Below are 16,436 nucleotides of genomic sequence, written 5' to 3'. Positions count from 1 at the left end.
GGCTACGCGCACCCGGAGACGAGGCGTTTCCACCTCCTGCACGCTTCCGGGACTGGCCGGTGTTTCCTTCTAAGGGTCGGCGATGCCGTCTGGCGTGAGATCTCCTTCCTGGAGGAGAGCTCTGCACACGCAGATGCGGCGCCTCCGAGTTTCCTAACTATGAGCAGACACCCTCACAGCTGCTTCGTTAGGCTACATGACAACCTGCACTGGCTGGTACAGTTCATTGGACCGGAAACGTCGTCGACGCCGCGGCTGCTCGCGTTCGACACGACGCGTGAGAAGTTCTGGTGGATGGAGACACCAGAACGCCATGGACGACCATTCTGTGTGATGACGACGCGGATCAGCGCGCTGCCATGCGGGAAGCTCGGCGTCTTCTCCGTCGATCTGTGCTCCCGCACGATGGAGTTGTGGGTACTCCGGCGGTCCCCGAGCCCGAGGGAGCTGGCGGCTCAAGGAAAGGATCAGCCTGATCAACTGGGACGGGTCCGACCTGTCGTGCACGTTATTGACGACGGACAGCCAGCTGGAGGCGGTGGAGGCTGCTGAGGAGGGCGAGGAGCTCCTGCTCAAGCAGTTGGACGGCCGAATCGACGCGTACAACATCCGGCGCAAAGGGTGGCGCCCTATGGACAAGGCTACATTTGTGGCGGGCGAGTATATGGCCATGCACAGGGAGAGCGTTTTGCAAGACCAAGCAAGCTTCAGAAACGCAGCACGGCCTCTTCGTAAGTATGTCGACTGGTATGGGCAACGTTTCTATTGCCTTTAGCTAGGCCCTGTTTGGATTGGCGTTTCCATTTCAGATACACCCGTCGTTTTTCTATCCAGCCGGAAATAGCTCTTGGCCAGTAAGTTACACCTGTATTCAATTACATCGATTCCAAGCGCAGCCTTAGTGAATTCTGCTAGTCTTTTCTTCTGCAGTTCAAGTGGCATTATATGCAGAGACAACAGACAAGTCTGAAACTTTGAATATTGTTCAGTTAAATTCATGCACTTATTTGAGAAAGAAATGTTTTCTGTCTCTCAAATTCATGCAAAGTTTACTCTTTATCCCTCAGTTTCAAAACCGGAAATCTTGACCGCCTGAACTTTTCAATTCAGTTAAATTCATTCCCCTGTGACCCAAAGAGGCTTTCTCGATGACATGAAATAGCATCTACCGCATTCGGCCGCATTCGACCGATTTAGGCATTCGACCGCATTCTGTCAGCATGAACATAATTGAAACATGCACCAATATATAGATGTGGACGTTGTCCGCCTGCATCTCTAATCTAATTATGTGAAGATAACTAATCGTGAATAATTTTATAATTCACATCTCATCTGAGATTTAGTTTTTGGACGCTCATAACGAGCGAAAACCAGCCCAGAAGTGTAATTTCAGTGAACGCCGGCTGGCATCGATCATCCAGCGATCCAAGCGAGCGCGTACAACATCAGAACGGCCCGACTTTTTTTTCTCGAATACGCACAAGCATGCGTATCATATATTGATAGAAGAAAGGGTAAAGAGACCCATCCACAGTTTGAGTATAATGCCAAAAGGCAAAAACACACCACGCTAATCCTTGAGATTAGAACCACACCTACTACAGACGAGAATGAGAGAACTTGCCTTGCCCTATCCCTAGCCAAGAAAGCAAAGAAGACGGGGCACCGAGCAAACAGGCCGCGTCACTACCGTTGCAAGCAACATCCAAGCCACACTGACAACTACAGAACTAACTAGATCAACGTACCTCCCACCACTAGTGCCTAGAAGAGTCGGCTGGTGGATGGCAGAACCTAGCCGGGCCTGAAGAAGAAGACACGCAGGATGCGCCGCGATGGCATACATAGCGCCCTAGAGGCCCACGTCCCAAGGGGCAACCCACACCAAAAGCAAGACGCTCCAAACTCTAGCTTCGAGGACTCCACGAGCAGCCAAGGCGGCGCCTTCATGAAGGTAAAGACGCCGTGACGCCACCGTCGCCTGTTCCGGAGGGCCGGAACAAGGGTTTCCCCCTCGAGCGACATGATCAGGACCATGGCAGCGCCCCAAGAAGGAAACGGCACCCACAGGCGTCGTCGCTGCCAGCATCGGCAAGCCGTGCGGAGATTTCGCCCCGTCCATGAACAAAGTCCAAACCACCGGAGCCACGACCAGGGAGAAGATTGCCAGGTGAGTTCACCGCTACAGGAAGGCGAGAGACACTCATCAACGTTGCAGAGAGGTGACACCGGACGCCGCCGGCCTCCCCTCCACCAACAGCGACCACGACCAGCCGTCCTCAAAGTATGAGGCGGACCCGTCGGACCACCACCCAGAGCCGCCGCTCTGGCATCCGGAATCCACAGCAGGCCGCGTAGCCTACCGGAATCCCACTGCCGGGCGCGCCGACCGTCGGACAGAGCCAACCTTGAGCATCGCCGGCACCACGCCACCACCACCAACCATCCTCAACCACGCCGGAGAAGGGAGCAACCCAGGCGCGCAACCACCACCGTTCGGGGCCGCCGGCCGGCGCCCGAGCCCACACCACCCGGAGGAAACCGGATCTGGGCCGGATGCCCGAGATCCGTCGCCACCAGCCGCCAAGGCCGCCCCCCACGCTGCCCCTGCAGCCGTGGCGGCACAGCCACCGCCGGAGTCCCCTGGGGCCGCCGCCCCAGCATCCCGCATCCGCCGCGCCGTCGGACGCCCAGGGGCGCCGTCGCGCCGCAGCCGAAGGCCTCCTCGCGAGGAACGGAGGCGAGTCCGCCACCGCCGTCAGCCAAGCGAGCTTCGCTCGCCGGCCTCCTCCGGCGACGGCAGGGAGAGGAGAGGAGAGGAGAGTCGGGGGCGGCGGCGGCTAGGGTTCGCCCGAGCCGCCCCCCTGGAGGCAGCGCGGGCGATGGGCACCTTCCAGCGAACAACGGTGACAGTAAACGGCCCGACTTTTGCCAGTGAGCGAACACGCTAACACACCTGCATGATCGCGAGACCGAAAGGGTCAGGCTCATAGCTCTTCCAGCCAGAACCTTGTGCTATATTATCAACTTCGGAAAACAAAAATCAATTAAAATCGGGAAGAAAAAAAATCCTGAGTCCCATATTCTTTCAGCTAAAAATAGCCATGTCTATAAGAAAGCAAACCTAACCAGATAAAAAGTCGTCAACATATACTAAAATTTGCCATCAAAACAACTATCTAACATTATACACATGAAAAAGCATGGTACTCATGGTAAAATTAGAAGTTTGTTCTCTAACTCATGGCAAAATTTATAGGCAGATGACAAATTTAGAAAAAAAAAATGGTGTTCCTAAATCGTGGCAAATGTAGGGATTTTGTCCTCTAAAGCATGGAAATTTTTAGAAAATGTTAATATTAGTGATCTAAACGATCTTATATTTCTTTACCGAGGGAGTATAAAACTATTTTTCATGAATGAAGGCAAGGTTAGAGAAAAAAATGTTGCATTGAAAATTTAGACAATTATTTTCCTAAATCGTGGCAAATTGGGAAAACTTGTAACGGTGACATGGCAATGTTTGAAGATTTGTGTTTTATAAGGCATAGCAGTTTGTAGGAAAAGATATAACGGTCACATGGCAAATATAGTTGTACACCAAGGCAAGTAATATTGTTTGTAATATAAAATCTGGAAAATCATGGAAACATGGCAAAGTTTGAAAGAGGAAAATGGTGTACACATCATGACACTTTGGAAAATTTTGTTTTCTAAGACATGAAAATTTTAGAAAAAGTTTGCATAGATTACATGGAAAATTTAAAATGTTTTTGTTTCCATTCATGATGGCAAAATCTGAAATTGTTATGTTTTTCACATGGCAAAGTTTAGTTTTTTTTCGAATATGATGGCAAATTTAGAAAATGTGTGTGATGTTCACATGGAAAATTCAAAAACAATTGCTATATAGACCATGGCAATGAACCTAATAGTAACCATAGCTTAATCGTTTAAGTTGCCATTTTATGCGAACCAACCTGTGGTTGGATGGTTTAGAGCATCTCTAGCAGACCCAGTAAAAAGCCGACCCGCATATGGCGTTTACAGTTCGACCTCGAACTGTTTTGCAGGTCGAAATCGTGCGCCGTAGAGTAGACCCCGTATATGAAACTGTATAATTTGAAAAAAAAACATTCGCGGGAGAAATTGCAACCACACTAGTTCATCACATACTACATGATCATACACTAGTTCATCATATACTACATGACCATACACACTACATTGTAACACTACTACTAGGGGCGTGGGGGATCTCACGGCGGCGAGGCCGAGGTCGATGTACCAAAATGGACGACCACCTGGCCGAGGACGACGCGGTGGAGGAACTCAGTCCTCCTCGTCGAAGCCACCACTCGTCGTCCTTGTCCTTCACAGCAAGGTTGGCTGCAACCGCCTGCTTAAGGATGAGGTCGTCGAGCTCCTCGTCGTGGCGCCGACGCTCCGCCTCCTCGCGCAAGCTCCGTTCGGCAATGGTGGCTGCGACCGCGTCGACATCGGCCACAAAATCTTCTGGCCCGACGACGACTCGGCGCTCGATCTCCTCCGGCTCCTGCTTGACGGCGACGACCTCGATCTCCTCCGGCTCCTCCGACCACTCCCTCTTCACAGGGAGAAGCGTCGCACCGGAACGGCCCCTCGCGGCGGAGGAAGAGCCCGCGGCCGAGGAGGGCAACCGGAGGAGCCCGTGCCAGCGGTCGTACTCCTCCGTCTCGCGGCAGAGGAGCTACGCCGGTGGCTCGAGGCCTTGGTTGGTCCACTTCTTAGCCGCGCGCTTCCTCGCGCCGTCCACGCGAACACACCGCTCGCGCGGGGTCGCCGCCCCCGCCGGAGCTGCGGCCGGAGCTCCACATACGGCCTCACATGGCAGCTGGAGGCGGAAGTGGGTTCACCGGCGGCGAGAAATGCGAGGGAGGGAGTGGGGAATTGCGGCGAAACGCGGCAGCGGGGGGATAGGGTTTCGACCCGTATCTGCCCCGCAAACCCGTAGATATACTGCTTCGGGAGGGGTGCGGGCCGCGGGAAAAAATTTACGGGCCGGACGAGTATACGGGCTCTGTTTTGGCAAGAAAATTGGGCTGAACCCGTATACTCGCCGGAATTTTGCGGGTTGGCGAGATATACGAGATCTGCTAAAGTTGCTCTTAGAGGGACAGTGGTATCCCCAGCCCACCAGGGTTCAAGTCCTGGTGCTTACATTATTCCTGAATTTATTTCAGGATTTCCGGCGATGCTTTTCAGTGGGAGGAGATGTTCCCGTCGACGACGAGCTGCCTACGGTGTCTTCGTAAATCTCAAGATGATATGCCGACTCAGTCTCTCGGAGTTGCTCATAGGGGTAGATTATGCGTGTGTGCGTTTATAGGGGTGAGTGTATGCGTGTACGTATGAACGCTTGCTTCTGTACTGTGTTTAAAAAAAAGTTGCCATTTTATTGCCACTAATTTTTTATTATTATTTTGAGGATCTTTATTGCCACTAGTTGATATGTTATGATGGGTCTTTTTATTTACCGATAACTACTCGTGATGACATGGGAGCATATGCTCCTGGATTTTAAAATGTGTTTTAAAATGTCACAAAATTCTGAGAAAATTATTCTCAGACTAGCCACAGTACATAGTAACATACACATATCCCTAGACTATGTTACTACTTCATAGTGGGTAGTAACATAAGTGTGGTAACATGCAAAGCTTCATTTATTAGGTTATAGACTCATATTGCATTGGGACATGTGATGTTACAGTAACTAGCTAAGTTACTGTAACTACCTCTCTCCTCGTTAACTCATTGCCACGTAAGCAAATTTGCTGAGTTGGACTCGATGTTACTGCTGAAGTTACTCCCACTGTGACTAGTCTCACGTACATCTCACATTCTACGTGCATACAAACTCGTTTCGTGGAAAACCGGCAACTTTTATGTCACATGCAAAAGAAGACAAAAATTAGTGTTAAAAAAGGCTTTTCATTAGACATTTTTTTATCTTATTTACACAAGAACATATAAAATGTCAGTTTTTTATAAAACTTGGCGTGCACAAATACTATGTTGAGATGTGCGTTCAAATTTGTGTTCGGAATATTTTGACATTTTGAAATATATTTTTCGATGGCAGGAGCATATGCTCCCATGTGCCAGAGTGAATCCAATTTTTGTGATATTTCTTGGTAGTATAACTTAGAATTTTTTTTGAGAATCACTCATGACATGTCATTTATTCATATGTTAACACATACTCCCTCCCTCCGTCCTTTGTCCATATGTTAACACATACTCCCTCCGTTCTTTGAACTAAAATCACGACACTAGTTTTCGAATGCGAGTTACCGGATTGGCTAACAGATCGTCATATGTACGATTTGTTTACGTCAAGGCTCGTACCCCCACACCCCAAACCAAATCCACTCGCAGAAAATTCATGGCTTCTGGCGGGAAGGGATTCAGTAGACGTATTATGCCAATTTACTACCCAAATTCATATGCTCCGCTTCAATGTTACAGAGAACTGTATCGCAGCAATTATAGTTTTCGTTAGTGCTTCATTTTGCAAACTGATAATCATATAGACCAGAGCCAAACAAAACATAAACCTAAAATTAGGTTATATCTTCAATGTCTACAATGTGCATTCACAAGGATTCAAATGCAAGTTACTGGAGCAAATCAGACAAGCTCCATGAACTTGCTCGGAAACGTTTCATGTTGGACAGTAAGTTGTCAACCGGCAGCTTACTCCACCTCTTCCAAGAAATCCTTGATCTCCGCTGGAGTTAGAACTCTGCATTTTTGTACGATTCGTGTTACTAGTCAGAATGTAGACATGAATTTGTACTCTAATCGAACAGACCTATAATGGCAGTTACAACCAATAAAACGGGAGCATAGAAGCACAAACATATTGGACATACACTCAAAACAGCAGGCAAGTTATAATGACATTGCATCTGATAATTATGTTGAAAACAGCACAATTGACTTTGTATACATACTTGAATTCACGGTCAGCTCGAATAACTCCAATTTCAATGTTGTTGGCAGAGATTTGACCTTCATATCTGCGAGTCCAAAAACAGTCAGTACTCAATATAGATACCGAATTGGCGACATACGTCATCTACTAGAAAAATGTAGCTACCCTTCTTTCAGAGTCAAAATTGCAGTGTGGATGGCATCATCAAGCTCCATATCTTCTGTGTATCTATAAGGAAAAGTTATGTCAGTTAAATCATATGATCATGGAAAAAGGAAGAGATAAAAAGAACCTTGGCGACATACATGCTGCTTGTATTAATGAACGGATGGAAGATTAACCAGCATATGCAGCAATTTATTATGATCATCAGATTAAAAAAACACACTGAAGCCTTAACAGTGACGAATACTAGTGCTAGGATAGATAGATCCTCCATCTACCTTTTCTCAAGAAAAGTCTTTGCATTTGACACATTTTTTCCCATAGCTGATGCTTTCCAGGAGAAGTAAGACCCTGATGGGTCAACCTAAAGAAACAATCAACAATGAGAAATCCAGCATTTTTATTAGCTTTTACCATAACAATATATGACGGGTGAAATATCAGTCATAAGTAGATGAGTGGTAAACCCAATAATACACATCTGGTGCCTTATTATCAAGAGGCCACTGAATCTGGAATAGTGGGAAGGACAATGGCAAGGTCTCTATCATGTACTCCCTCCGTTCCCAAATAATTGTCTTTCTAGCCATCTCAAATGGACTACAACAAACCGATGTATGTAGACATGTTTTAGAGTGTAGATTCACTCATTTTACTCCGTATGTAGTCACTTGTTGAAATCTCTAGAAAGACAATTATTTAGGAACGGAGGGAGTAGCTCTTTGCACATACCTGATACAACTGCGGACCATTGTCATCATAACCAGCAATCAACAGTGATACACCAAATGGTCTTACGCCACTGCAGGAATAAGGTTATGAGTATAACACTGTTACATGGTATGTATAAGGAGTAAAATATAGTACTGGTTTCTTACATGATGATGCAGGCCTTAATAAGTATAAATTTCTATAACATTCGCAAAAAAAAGTATACATTTCTATAAAGTTTGAACTGAACGTTTGGCTGTCATACGCAAAAATGCTTGGGTTATCGGTCATCAGGGAGTGGAGATTAAGTGGTGAATGGACCGATTAACTGAATCACTCGCTAGTTTTTCCAGGGCCACACCAGCATATACCTAGATTATTCTACTTCAAGGAGTTCTCACACTCCTGTGAGGAAACGACGGAGAGATCAGCAGTGGAGGCAACGTCCCGGCAATTGGGGAGACCTTAAGGCGGACACGAAATGCAGACTCCAGCGTCTACAGATAGAATGCAGTGGTGAGGGTGCTGTGTGTGTGTGGTGGTGGGGGTGGGGGGGGGGGGGGGGGTCCCTGCCAGCGTCCGGCCGAATCGACCAGGCAGGGGAGCGGGGAACATGCCCCAAATTTCCAAGCCTAGTCGAATTTGGGGTTCGCACTCTAAATATTTGGCCTGCATAGCCCCCCCCCCCCCCCCCCCCCAAAAAAAAACTTATTAGTTGATATAAAGCAAATGACTAATCTAATATGTATAATTAGTATATATGGAAAATTCAATATATTTCAACTTTTTAACGCGATAGCACGGTAGTAGGGCCCACCAGGAATCCTAGGATCCTGAACTGCGACATTACCATATCCACCAGCATATATGTATGTGGCCCCGCAGTCATCTACTTTAAGCGACTAAATGTGAGCCGTCTGATTAGAATGATCGAACGGTCCATAGGCTTTGCAATATTGGCACTACTATATATAGAAAGTATCAAGCAACTTGTTTTTCTTATAGCAATTTGGGTATAGCAAATGCATGACTGATTTTAACAATTTAACTTCATTACTAGTATAATAAAAAAAAGGTGTAGAGCATAGTAACATACCCAGATTGAGTGAACTCCTGCATAACAGCAGCAGTCTCTCGGACAAGCTGGGTAACAGGGATGGTTTCCTGCATTTCGAAATGAACAATAATCAGAAAAAATATTTACATGGGAAATAATAACAGAACATGGGTACAGGTGACCCGCACATTATCCATAGCAATTTATTTAAATGACGTCTTTACCAAATGTGGAAGTTTTTTTTAAGTCAAAACCAAACACTCATGAATATACCTTGTACAACCGATAATACTGCTGTGCCTGCTTCCGACTTTTTCTGACAAGAACACGAAAATCTGGACCCATCCCACTGAAAACAATGAATAGGTAAGTGCACAGACATGCAACAAGCGACACTTGGGAGATTGGAAGACACACCAAATGTTAGTAACATCAATTGGAAACTGTATTGATGGAGCCACATTGGCAAGCTCAGAGATACAATAAACAATTGGGAAAAAATGTGGTTATTCTGATTGCTTAGCTGTTGGCGGTTAGCACTACAAGTCTAGCTGTTGATCTCCAGTGTGCACTTCCATGGTCAAGGAATGCTCTAGGTTAATAACTCGCACCAATGAGTTGACCCTTTTCACATAGTTTGCATGGTAATAACAAACAGAAATTTTCGATTACCTTCTTGCACAGTCATCATGTTGCCTAAAAAGGGTGGGTTATTCATGCTATCTCTAAGATACTTTACACTGATTGATCTTAACCAGCTGGTTCCTTGCATACGCTACATGGGTATTTTAAATTTTGCCTTTTCAGGTGAAACACTCAAAGGCAGGAAACCAGGAACCTTTCAGATAAATTGTTCAATTTATCCTTCCATATATACATACACCAGCTCATCAGTGATGGAAGTGGCAAAACATGTAACAGCGCACACAGAAAGACTGGCTCAAACATAATTGAAACTCAAGAACATTAACCAGTATAACATTTAATTGGGGTAGGGTAATGCAGCAACAGAAGTAAATATGGTTACAATAGTTGAAATGAAATTTCTCCAAGATAGGAAAATGAATCATAAAATTAAGCAACACTAGAAAAAATACCTGTAGACAACTCCGATATTTGGAGTTAACGACTGAATCTTTTGCACCTAAAAATTTGCAGAAACAGATTAATTAACATTTTTTTAGATAACAACAAACGATGACAAGTAGAGAACAAATTGAAACTGGATAATGGTACACTTACAGATGTTTCGTCCACTAAAATAGAAGGCAGTTTCTTCTCGGTGGCGATAACTACACCATTGGCAGCTACAAACATGACACATATCTCAGAAAGGGAAGTGAAAAGGTTGTACTTATGACCATGACCGTGTATGATAGATAGAATAGAACAGTGAAAAAACTGATAAAATGCGCGCCATACGTATGAAGCTAAAATTCATTCAGTCAATTAGTTTATAAACAAAGGTAGTATATTGATGCTAACTCATAGCTGTATAAAGAATGACAGCAAACATTAAGTTTTCTCTCATGAATAGAAAAACTTGGCAAAAAAAAAACAAGAGATTGCCTTTTAACTTCCACAACACAAACACGACTGCTTGATATGCTGAAAAGCAAACGAACTGGTATGCTGGAAAAGAAGATACTAATAATGTGCAATTTTTGCACCTTTTTGTCATGAATATATGGTTCTAAATCCCACAGGGCCTCGGTGAATAGACATAAGGCCAGTCTAGCAGTAAGCAAAAATAATTGAACAACTCTTAGGTCGATATAAATCCAACTTTGCAGAGAACGTGCTCTAACAGTTTCCATGGAACATCCAAATACAAGGTGGAAAGAACTCCAAACTTTACAATGGACATGCTACGAACTAAGTACTCCCTCCGTCCGGAAATACTTGTCATTCAAATGGATGTATCTAGATGTATTTTAGTTCTACATACATCCATTTTGATGACAAGTAATTCCGGACGGAGGGAGTAGTTCACAGATAACATCCAAATACTTCAGAAAACATGTCAAACCAAACACCAACTTCGTACTCATAAGCAGAATGTAGCATAATACAACTTTAAAATGAACATGATCTGCAAACCCGTTGAGATCAAGAAACCAGTAAGGCGTGTGTCTATCAAATGCATTGAATTATTAGCTCTAGTGGTATATCAGTCTTCGTAGACATCAATAAGCTCACCTAAAATCCCAAGTCTTATACATCACTCTCTCAAACTTAGTCTAAAATAACAAAACTTCCGCAGCATAAGACCACTAATAGCAAAAACTAGGGGGCACGATTACTGCACAGAACGCACCTTTGATGCCAAGGGAGGTTTGGCCTGATCCGACCGCTGTGAGCGCATGTTCGATCTGCACCAGCTTCCCCGATGGGCTGAACGAAATCAGGGGGAAAGTCAGATATTCATTGCACCTTTAGTGCAGATACAAATAAGCAAGCCAACCACATTATCTATCCAACATGGAGATGAACAACAAGCCACACTAAATATAGGTGCAGAGCAGAAGCGATAATGCCGAGGGCCAGGAAGGAGAACCATCACGGGAGAACGAGGATCCCGATGTCTCGTTAACCCAGCTTTGGGCGAACGACCGAAATAGAAGAAAAGGAAGACGAAGCAGGAACACCCGGTGGAGACAGCACTGGAGCATAGCAACATTAGAAAACAAGGGAGCAAGGACCCGCAGCCACGACGGCGAGACAGCCTTCCTCCGCTGTCCGCTGATCTGTAAGGGCCGGAGCGGCGGCCAGCGCCGGATCTGAACAGGAAAGGCGCAGGAAGCCAGCACGGAGACGCCATCGGCCGGACAGCGGGGGTTACCGAGGAGAGGCTTCTGGGAGAGCTCGTTCATGGAGGCGGCGCAACTTCGCCCGCCCTGGGACGGCGCGGGACGAGCACGGAGATGGCGAGCCGAGGTCGAGGAAGACAGAGAAGGGGGAAAGGCCGAGGAGAGAGAGGAGAGAGCAAACCTGAAGGTGGTGAGGGAGAAGGAGTACTGGCTGTCGCCCATGGCTACCTCGTCGGCGTCTTCGGGTTGTTGTGGGCAGAGATCGGATGGGACGAACAAGACGGCTGCTGAAGGAAAGAGAAGAGAGGACCTAAACTGTAGATACACACAAAAAAAAAGGGTAACTGTACCTGGCGAACGTTCGCTGTAAGGGGTGGCAAGCCAACCATTGCTTGCAGTTTTTAGGGCAGGTACAATGGTTGATATGATAGTCTCATCTTAAATCTTGCATATAATTTAGAGATGACAATAAAACATGTATATAATGGATTATCTCTCAGCCTTATCTAAGATAACTAGCTATTCCTAAAATTATGGTGACACATATTGGACTAAGAGATCATCTCTTAAATAAGAGAAGACAAAGTCCTTTCTTATGGATTCTCTCTCCCCACCTCAGCAATTATCTTATGTGGCACACTTAAGATAGCATCATTGTACATGCCCTTAAGTTGTAAAACGAGATCAAACCACGACAGTTTTTAAACAAAAACTACCTTATCGGAAAAAACTGCCACCTCTCCCACTCTCTCACAACTAAAACGGTCAGGGAACCATTCGCAAATACCACCCTCCCTGGCAAACGTCCGCCGGCTAAGGGTGTTCAAATAAAAGGAGAGATTCGGGTCTGACATTCCTCTCTCTAACTGTAAAAAACGAGTTTTTCCTTGAGCCGAACTTTGAGCGGGGTTAGCTACTTCGCTTCTTACGGCCCGTCCGGTATCTTACGAGCATCTACAACCACAACTAGCAAAATACGGGCCCCCAAACATTTGGACAGTGACCGACCATCACGTAAAAAATGATTCCACAACCAATTACCTCAAATTGAAATCATCAAATCCATACAATTATATGCAATGTATAACTAGGATAAATTTGTGATGGTGATCGTCCTTGTTGGTCTGGTCGTGTCCATGTCCATGGCCAGCTGAGCCCCTTGGAGTGAAGGTGCGGTTGCCGGCAAAGTAAAGTAGGACATGGTGAAAGAACATGTGGTACCCTCATGTTTGGTTTTGATAATTAATGACAATCTCTATGGACTAATGATTGCCTTGAGTTATATTTGAAGGATTTGTCTATAGGATTTTCTTGGAGTCCATTTGTTGGTTTCAAGGAGAGTTTGTGATGACCAAGGTGCTATTCAAGGAATTACCTAAAGATTGGTCATGTGAGAGGTTGATCAAGACTAAGTCAAAGAGTGAATCAAGTTGATCAACACACAAAGCATAGAAGATGTACCGAGAGGGATCAAGTGATCCCATGGTATGGTAAGCATTGTCAATTACGCTTTGTGTACTAACCCATGGTCTTCGTGACAGTTCTTTGTGGGGTTAGGTTGCGGTGTGCACGATCAAGTGATGCATCACGAAGAGATCAAGTGCTTGAAGATTGTCGTCCATTGTGGTGACAATGGACTTGTGAAGATGTGCCGAAGAGTGGCTCACCCATAGTGGAGTATGGGGGAGCAATCTACTAGTCTTCACCGAGCCAACGCAATCAAGAAAGGTGGTCTAACTTGAGGAAGTCAAGATCGTCTACATCTAGCTCAAGTGGACTTTATGGTGACAATGGACTTGTGAAGATGTGCCAAAGAGTGGCTCACCCATAGTGGAGTATGGGGGAGCAATCTACTAGTCTTCACCGAGCCAACGCAATCAAGAAAGGTGGTCCATCTTGAGGAAGTCAAGGTCGTCTACATCTAGCTCAAGCAGACTTTGTGCAAGGTAAAGGTTTGACCTTGATAGGTTCTCTATTTTACCGGTCTCATGGTGGTAGTTTGGAGATCGGGTATAGGATTGATTGACGTACTATCAAGGGGGGCTCTCAAGTGAGTAGCTTGATCGTATCGTTCGTAGAGAGCTCAAACCATTGCATGCTTGCATCATCCTTCTTGGTTCTTGTTTGGTTTCATCCTTGTGAGATTTTGAGCTTATGGTCATCTTCTTTACAAGCTTGAGTTCATCAAAAACGGAGTTCACATGCTTCTTCTATTGCGTTTCCGGTGTTGGAGGTTTTATCGGTTTATTCGAGGAAGGGTTCTCACTGTTTTCTTATGGGACTTTTCTAATTTCCTTCTTATTGTTATTTCTATCAAGATTGTGTTAGCCCTTGTCGCTAGCTTTCCAACAAACTTGGTTTCGTTGAATTTGGAGTCTGTTTGCAGAAGTTGTGTCAGTTTTGGTGTCCTTAAAAAGGCTGCAGCGGTACTACCGCTCATGGGAGTGGTACTACCGCTTGGAGGGTATGTAATTTTTTACTACCGCTCTTGGGGGGCGATACTACCGCAGCTAATTCCGTGGCTACTTCTGCTCCAGACCAAAAACTCGTCTTAAGTCCAGTGGTGGTAGGCACAGATGTATTTTTTTAGTACAGCTCGTAAACAGTAGTATCGCTACCCCTAGCGATAGTACCGTGAGGACGAGTGGTAGTACCGCTCCGGTAGTTCTACCGACCTTTTGCCTCCTCGCTATAGTTTTTCAAAGGGCTTCCACCGCCCTAGCGGTATACTGCACCCATGAGCGGCAGTACCGCTCTGTGCGGGCTGTGAGCATAACGGTTGGATTTTTTCCCACCTATAAAAGGGGGCCTTCTTCCCCAATGAACCTTATCCTTTGAGCTTGTGTTCTTCCCACATTGTTGACCTTCTTTGAGATTGCTATCTCTCAATCCCTCCATGGATTCTTGCTAGTTTTGGGGGGAAAGAGAGAGGAGATCTAGATCTACGTTTCCACCAATCACTTTCTCCTCTAAGTGAGGGGAACCCATTGGATCTAGATCTTGGAGTTCTTCATGTTCTCTTATTCGTTCTTCCTCTCATTTTCCTCCCTAGCATTAGTTGATTTGGTGGGATTTGGGAGAGAAGGACATGGGTACTCTGTGTGCCCTTGCCATTGTATTTGGTGCATCAGTTTGAGTTCTCCACGGTGACACGTGGAAGTTACTGTTGGAAATATGCCCTAGAGGCAATAATAAATTAGTTATTATTATATTTCCTTGTTCATGATAATCATTTATTATCCATGCTATAATTGTATTGACAGGAAACTCAGATACATGTGTGGGTACATAGACAACACCATGTCCCTAGTAAGCCTCTAGTTGACTAGCTCGTTGATCAATAGATGGTTACGGTTTCCTGACCATGGACATTCGATGTCGTTGATAACGGGATCACATCATTAGGAGAATGATGTGATGGACAAGACCCAATCCTAAGCCTAGCACAGAGATCGTGTAGTTCGTATGCTAAAGCTTTTCTAATGTCAAGTATCTTTTCCTTAGACCATGAGATTGTGCAACTCCGGGATACCGTAGGAATGCTTTGTGTGTACCAAACGTCACAACGTAACTGGGTGACTATAAAGGTGCACTACAGGTATCTCTGAAAGTGTCTGTTGGGTTGGCACGAATCGAGACTGGGATTTGTCACTCCGTGTGACGGAGAGGTATCTCTGGGCCCACTCGGTAGGACATCATCATAATGTGCACAATGTGATCAAAGAATTGATCGCAGGATGATGTGTTGCGGAACGAGTAAAGAGACTTGCCGGTAACGAGATTGAACAAGGTATCGGTATACCGACGATCGAATCTCGGGCAAGTATAATACCGCTGGACAAAGGGAATTGAATACGGGATCGAATGAGTCCTTGACATCGTGGTTCATCCGATGAGATCATCGTGGAACATGTGGGAGACAACATGGGTATCCAGATCCCGCTGTTGGTTATTGGCCGGAGAACGTCTCGGTCATGTCTGCATGGTTCCCGAACCCGTAGGGTCTACACACTTAAGGTTCGGTGACGCTAGGGTTATAGGGAATAGATGTATGTGGTTACCGAATGTTGTTCGGAGTCCCTGATGAGATTCCGGACGTCACGAGGAGTTCCGGTATGGTCCGGAGGTAAAGATTTATATATGGGAAGTCCTGTTTTGGTCACCGGAAAAGTTCCGGGTGCTATCGGTAATGTACCGGGACCACCGGGAGGGTCCCGGGGGTCCACCAAGTGGGGCCACCGGCCCCAGAGGGCTGTATGGGCCAAGTGTGGGAGGGGACCAGCCCCAGGTGGGCTGGTGCGCCCCCCCCCCCACCAAGGCCCAAGGCGCCTAGGGCTTGGGGGAAACCCTAAAGGGGGGCGCCCCCCTTGCCTTGGGGGGCAAGGCAACCCCCCTGGCCGCCGCCCCCTCCTCAGATTAGATCTGAGGGAGCCGGCCCTCCTCTCCCTAGCCCCTATATATATGTGGGGGGTGGGAGGGCAGCCGCACCCAAGTTCTGGCGCAGTCCTCCCCCTCTCCCAAGTACTCCTCCTCTCCCGCGGTGCTTGGCGAAGCCCTGCAGGATTGCCACGCTCCTCCACCACCACCACGTCGTTGTGCTGCTGCTGGACGGAGTCTTCCTCAACCTCTCCCTCTCTCCTTGCTGGATCAAGGCATGGGAGACGTCACCGGGATGTATGTGTGTTGAACGCGGAGGTGCCGTCCGTTCGGC

At 46.3% G+C, this 16,436-nt stretch overlaps 1 protein-coding gene across 1 annotated transcript; it reads right to left on the bottom strand.

The window, feature by feature from the left end:
* Window positions 1-6,575: 6,575 nt before the first annotated feature.
* LOC123044418 (proteasome subunit alpha type-2) lies at window positions 6,576-12,116 on the bottom strand. The gene is made up of 11 exons (XM_044467151.1): window positions 11,907-12,116; window positions 11,233-11,309; window positions 10,158-10,222; window positions 10,013-10,059; window positions 9,189-9,264; window positions 8,955-9,022; window positions 7,880-7,949; window positions 7,426-7,511; window positions 7,148-7,210; window positions 7,002-7,067; window positions 6,576-6,790 (listed from the first exon to the last, which is right to left on the bottom strand). The coding sequence occupies exons 1-11, from the start codon at window positions 11,945-11,947 to the stop codon at window positions 6,742-6,744; spliced, it is 708 nt and encodes a 235-aa protein (XP_044323086.1). The 5' UTR covers window positions 11,948-12,116; the 3' UTR covers window positions 6,576-6,741.
* Between the last annotated feature and the right edge of the window lie 4,320 nt (window positions 12,117-16,436).

This window comes from Triticum aestivum, chromosome 2B, assembly GCF_018294505.1.
Source record: "Triticum aestivum cultivar Chinese Spring chromosome 2B, IWGSC CS RefSeq v2.1, whole genome shotgun sequence".
Classification (NCBI taxonomy): domain Eukaryota; kingdom Viridiplantae; phylum Streptophyta; class Magnoliopsida; order Poales; family Poaceae; genus Triticum; species Triticum aestivum.
The sequence above is the reverse complement of the archived record's forward strand: the minus strand, read 5'-3'. Positions and strand labels throughout refer to the sequence as shown.

Bases quoted from the DNA above. Each gene is read 5' to 3' on its own strand.
- LOC123044418 (XM_044467151.1), bottom strand. From the start codon at position 11,947: ATGGGCGACAGCCAGTACTCCTTCTCCCTCACCACCTTCAG. The intron at 9,023-9,188 runs GTATATTCATGA...TTCGAAATGCAG, and splicing joins AGTATTATCGGTTGTACAAG to GAAACCATCCCTGTTACCCA. The intron at 7,950-8,954 runs GTATGTTACTAT...TTATTCCTGCAG, and splicing joins CAGGAGTTCACTCAATCTGG to TGGCGTAAGACCATTTGGTG.